Genomic DNA, 5,738 nt, shown 5'->3' on the forward strand with positions numbered 1-5,738 from the left:
TTACAAAAGTCTCTCAAAATTTATGAATTTTAGATACATCACTTAACTTCTAAATACATCAGTAGACATCCGAATACATAAGCAAGGGATGTGTCAGAGAGGGGATAGGACATCCGGTTACATATGGAGGGATGTAACCGAGAGAGGAGGAATGCATTAGAAAGGGGCTAGGATCAAATACATATGAGATGGATGTATCTGAAAGGGGAGGGATGTATATGAGAGGGATAGAGATGTATCAACGAGAGGGAAGTGATGTATCCGAGAGGGATAGAGATGCATTAATGAGAAGGAAATGATGTATCCAAGATGAAATTTTTGATTTTTTTTTTTAAATAAAGGGGAATTTAAGAGGTTATGGTAAAATAGGATGTGTGTTTGGGTAATTTTTATATACCCTTTCTTTTCAAATTTAATCGTGCATGAAATTATTTATCTACAACAAATTGATATAGCTCGTATAGACATTGAAATTTTGTGGGACTCTATAAGAAGATGCGTTCACTTCGAGTTGGGACTCCACAAATTGTGTTCAACTCAAATTAGGATTCTTGGAGGCTACTCAATCCTAAACCTTAGTTTATGTCTATATAAATGATACTAAATTTCCTTAAAATGCATCTCGAAATCTCCATAAAGAGATCAAGATCTCGAATATTCCGCAAATTGATGGATTATTCATATAGAGATGTCAAATCTAAATCATCCTAGTTCGAGAAATACGCCACTAACAGCCCTCGAATCATAGAGAAATCTTGGGAGAGTAGAATCAAGGGATCAACAGAATTGTACCCGCAATCCTTGATGAATAAAATTATATTTCTTCATCTTTTATTTGTGGTTGCAATTTCTTTTCTAACACGTTAAAATTTATTACAAACAAATTGGCACTCCCAGTGGGACAAAATCTGTCCTTCATCTCTTCTCTCTTCTCTCTTAAATCAAATATGAAAATCTGAAGCTTCAAAGGTGGAAGAATGAGTACTTCAAGCCTCGTCTCTGAGTTTCATCAAATCTACACTCCGACAAGCCTTGAAGCAGAGGGCATTTGTAGACATTGAAATTTTGTGGGACTCTACAAGATGCGTTCAATTCGAGTTGGGACTCTACAAACTGTGTTCTGCTCAAATTAGGATTCTTGGAGGCTACTCAACTCTAAACCCTAGTTTATGCCTATATAAAGGGTACCAAATTCCTTAAAAGACATCTCATAAATTTGATAAAGAGATCAAGATCTCGAATACTCTGCAAATTGATAAATTATTCATTATTCATACAGAGAGGTCAAATCTAAATCATCCTAGTTCGAGAAATACGCCACGACCCTCAGATCATGGATAAATCGTCTTAGGAGAGTAGAATCAAGGGATCAACAAAATTGTACCCGCAATCTGTATGAATAAAGTTATTTTTTTTCTTATTTTATTGTAATTGCAATTTATTTTCTATCACTTTAAAATTTGTTGCAAAGAATAATAAATATAGATTTTTGGTTTAGTTATAATGATTTTTGGATTGTACAAGATAAAAGGCACTCATCTTCTTACCCTCTCTCATGGAATTATGTTTGCTTTAAACATAGAGGACGACGATTAACCACGAAAATGACGACTGAACAATTTATACACAATATTGTGATCAAAAGTTCAAAACCAATGTTGATAAATAGACAAAAGTTTAGGAGAGGACAAAAATGCACTAATTTAGCAAACACGAGGGACTACATGAAGGGGTTTTATGTAAAAAATAAAATAAAAATGATTTTGAGTTAAAATTTTGAGTCCTTTAAACTCAAAAGATAAAAAGGACTATTTTGAGGCTCCTTTTCTATAACAGTGTGTTTAACTTCTTCACATTTGATAGAGTTCACTTTAAAGGTAATTAACGATAACCCTCAAAATTTAGTAGAACTACCAATTTGAAAAATAACACAAATGACCTTTTACATCAGATTAAATTACACTAACAATTAAGTAAACGTTCATCTATACTAGTATCAAATGGATATGTATGTATATATACAAGACAAATCCAGAATAATTTACACCAATGTCGTTCAACTCTAAAATATTTCACGATGGAGCACATCAGACATTTATAATTAAATCGAAAAAATACAAAGAAGGAGAAATGCTAAGAGGAGAAAGGTTGAAGCCATAAATCAGCATCAATAAAAGAGGAGTTGAGAAATGGAAGAGCTTGTGTATCATTAAGTCTTTGAACATATGGCGCCCTCAACGCCATATTGGATCCTGCTCCGGAGCAATTATACTCCCCATAAAAAATTGTCCTATAATAAAAAAAATTAATCAAAGAATGTAATATATATTTTTAGATGAAATGATTATACGGTTTACTTAACTGGTCTCTGGTAGGGTCATTCAAGTCGTTCCAACCCTCAGGAGCCACGATATCGGTCATGAAGGTGTTAGCGAATACAACGGTAGAGTAAGACCTCCAGGCACGCCCCAACCAAATTCTACCAGTGCCTCCTAAAGTGCAATTCACGAAAACGAAGCCACTATTTTCATCTTTAGTAGCTCTTCCGTGTGCAGTTACTGCCCCGTTTATCGACTTCACTCCTGGGGCTACTGGGCTTGCTATTGATATTAATTGACAGTTCTACAAGCGCACTTGAAACTATTACAATTTTTTTTTTTAAAAAAAAAGAAAATTGTATATAATGACAAACTAGTATATCAAATTAATTGCTATAACAACCCTTTGATTTAATTAGCAAACTGTTGCCGGTCACCTCTCTCCCTCAAACTCTCGCTCGCCACTCTCCTCTCTCGCTCCATCTCTCGCTTGGTTCCTCTCACTTTTATACAAACACAAGTGTATAAAATCTGTTTCTATTTGTATAAAACAGAGAAAATTGTATAAATACATATATTTTTGTTCCCCTCTTCCAGATCTCGCTGGCCACCTCGCCTCTCTCGCTTATACAAACAGAAGCAAAATGTATAAATTGTCTTCCTGTTTGTATAAAGCGAGAGAAAATTGTATATACACATGCAAATACATATATTTTCGTCCTATATACTTATAATTATACAATAAAAATACTCCCCTGCCCAATTTCTTTTGTCTTTCTATCTTTCTCGTTTTATATATACAAATTCAAATTGTATATAATTTCTCTCTTTCTCGTTTTATATAATTTGATTCAATTGTATATGTATAGCGAATAATACATTTATATGGTTGCTATGTAGTGCAATTATGCAAACTTTGCTATAGCATATAAATATGAATTTTATATTTGCTATATGTGAAAGTTGTCTTATTAAATGATATTAATTAATAGTAGTAGTTTAAGTTTTGTACCTCGTAGATTGATTTGCCATTGCCAAAAATGAAGTCGATAGAACCTTGAATGTAACAATCCTTAAAGTAATGACGACCGCGATCGTCATGAAGGGTATCCTGAGCTCCGAAAAATCCACAACCCCAAAAGGCAGCTTCATCTCCGCCTATCCTAATCGCCACTGCTTGTGCTCCGACTGCCCCAGGTACCGGCATTGGAGCTACATTCTGTATTTTATTTATTAAAAACTTTTAACTAGGTACGTACGCATGCAAATCTTCAATTATAATGTGGAAACAAATTGTTGGATTAAGGGAAGTTTCTTGTGTAGTCACAAAGAAAACCAAATTTAGTTCACATGATCGTTGTATTATTTAGAATTACATTAATTTTGTGGTGGATAACGGAATTACAAGTAGCAAAACATTCCTCTATCTATATTTATTTGTCAATATTTGATGTGACACACTCAAACAATCAATTAAAAAAATAGTATATTTACTATATCATCCCTAATAGTAAGGTTAAACTATGCATAAAATGCTTGGGTTTTCAAACTGAACAAGTAAAAGTGAACATCTATTTTTAGTATATTGAATGGATTGAACTGAGGGAGTAATAGTTTTACTTTTTTCTGAGTGAAAAATGAAAGAGAAACAAAAGGTATAAAATGCTCATTTCTTAGAAAGCGTTTTACCCCCCAATGTAGTACTTTCTGATGTGAATATAATCAAGCGTTAATGCAGGTATGAAAGAAAAACCAAAATAAAAAAGGTCTATAATGATATTATATATTTATATACCATGAAACTTATATTCTTGGCAATGAAGTTAGTTGAGAAAACTTGGACAGAGCCACTATAAAATGTTCCATTTGCAGAATTGGCTGTGTCATTCCACACGATAGCTGTTGTCGTATACCCTTGCCCTTGAAATGTTATGTTAGGTTTTGTTTTTGGAATAATCACCTTTTCACTGCATTTTCAATCAAACAAAACAAAAATACGTAAATTTTATTTCAAAAAATTCAAAATTCCATGTCCTAGTTAACGATCAGAAATTCAAAAGTTTGACTATGGAAAATCGAATTATGCCACGTAAATTAAAACGTTAATAGTAACTACTCCTAATACTTACAAATAAATGCCATTGCTTATCCATATTAAGCTTCTTTTGGCACTAAAATTCCCAACAGAATCAACTGCAGCTTGGACTGTGGTGAAATTGCAACATCCATTATGATCAACGCAGATAATTGACGTGTTACTAGGGTCTATAGTCGGAAAATTTGGAGCAAATTGGTCACAGGGCGATTGTCTTGTCTTATCATCATCAGTGTCATGACGATGATGATCATGATGATGATGGTGATGGTGATGGTGATGATGATGACGATTAACAGTAAATAACGATAAAGCTGTAGAGCATCGATCAAGAAAACAGTTGAAGTACGTTCGGGGTGGTTGAGTTGATGCTAAAACGGCTAAGATTGCTATTAAAATTGGCAAATATATGGCCTTAGGATTCATTTTTCTTGATGGAACGATAAATAAAAAGAGTGACAATAATACTTATATATAGAGAGAGAAGGGTGACATTTAAAAATTGGAGTTCGTGTGGATTATTATACCTTTAAGATAAAAAATAAAATAAAAGAGTAAGGGTGGTACTTGAATTGAATGAAGTATAAGAATAGTTGGCATGTCTTGCAAATTACCTTTTCCTTTTTTGGGACAATTCTATACGCAATACCTACCAACACATCAAATGAATGATGGATTTATGCCTCTGGCTTGATTTAAAATAAGTGGTATTTTACCTACTCAAAATTTTATTTTTTAAATTTACCCGTATTTATATAATTCGAAGTCAATTAGTATAACTTTCTATGAACAAATACATAGATATTTTTACTATATATTTCTTCAAAGACGTTTGATACATATATGTAATACCGTACCATATTATTTTCACGCTACATATGCATATTCTGTTTATATACTTGTCAACTTTGATAATACAAATTTAATTAATATTAATTTAGTCAAAATTCTTCTTGGAGTAAGTAGTTCTTTTAAGGGTTGTATCAAAAATAAAACACAAAATAGTAATTATTAACAAAATCAAGAATGTATGCTAATCAAAAGCAACTTAAGAGAATTTAACCTTTTTGATTTGATTAATAGAATATTGTTCCAGTACGTCGATTGAATAATTAATATTGATTGTTTTCCGAATATCTAAATACGATTAATTTATTTTTATTTACAAATTAATAATATAACATCTAAGTAAAATACTATCTCCGTCCATTTTAATTGTCATAATTTTCTTTTTTAAACTATAATTATTAACTTTGATTAACATTTTGCAATGCATTTTTTCATCATATTGATATGTAAAAATTTAAAATTTATAATACCTTTTG

At 32.0% G+C, this 5,738-nt stretch overlaps 1 protein-coding gene across 1 annotated transcript; it reads right to left on the reverse strand.

The window, feature by feature from the left end:
* Positions 1–1,900: 1,900 nt before the first annotated feature.
* Positions 1,901–4,922, reverse strand: LOC107024494 (probable pectinesterase 8). The gene is made up of 5 exons (XM_015225482.2): positions 4,448–4,922; positions 4,114–4,285; positions 3,331–3,537; positions 2,363–2,622; positions 1,901–2,290 (listed from the first exon to the last, which is right to left on the reverse strand). The coding sequence occupies exons 1-5, from the start codon at positions 4,837–4,839 to the stop codon at positions 2,134–2,136; spliced, it is 1,188 nt and encodes a 395-aa protein (XP_015080968.1). The 5' UTR covers positions 4,840–4,922; the 3' UTR covers positions 1,901–2,133.
* Between the last annotated feature and the right edge of the window lie 816 nt (positions 4,923–5,738).

Source organism: Solanum pennellii, chromosome 7, assembly GCF_001406875.1.
Source record: "Solanum pennellii chromosome 7, SPENNV200".
NCBI classification, from domain to species: domain Eukaryota; kingdom Viridiplantae; phylum Streptophyta; class Magnoliopsida; order Solanales; family Solanaceae; genus Solanum; species Solanum pennellii.

What these genes read in the sequence shown, in the direction of transcription:
- LOC107024494 (XM_015225482.2), bottom strand. Translation starts at nt 4,839, where the DNA reads ATGAATCCTAAGGCCATATATTTGCCAATTTTAATAGCAATCTTAGCC. An exon ending in ATAAGCAATGGCATTTATTT is followed by an intron (nt 4,286 to 4,447) that starts GTAAGTATTAGG and finishes TTGAAAATGCAG; the next exon opens with TGAAAAGGTGATTATTCCAA. An exon ending in ATGGCAAATCAATCTACGAG is followed by an intron (nt 2,623 to 3,330) that starts GTACAAAACTTA and finishes GTGCGCTTGTAG; the next exon opens with AACTGTCAATTAATATCAAT.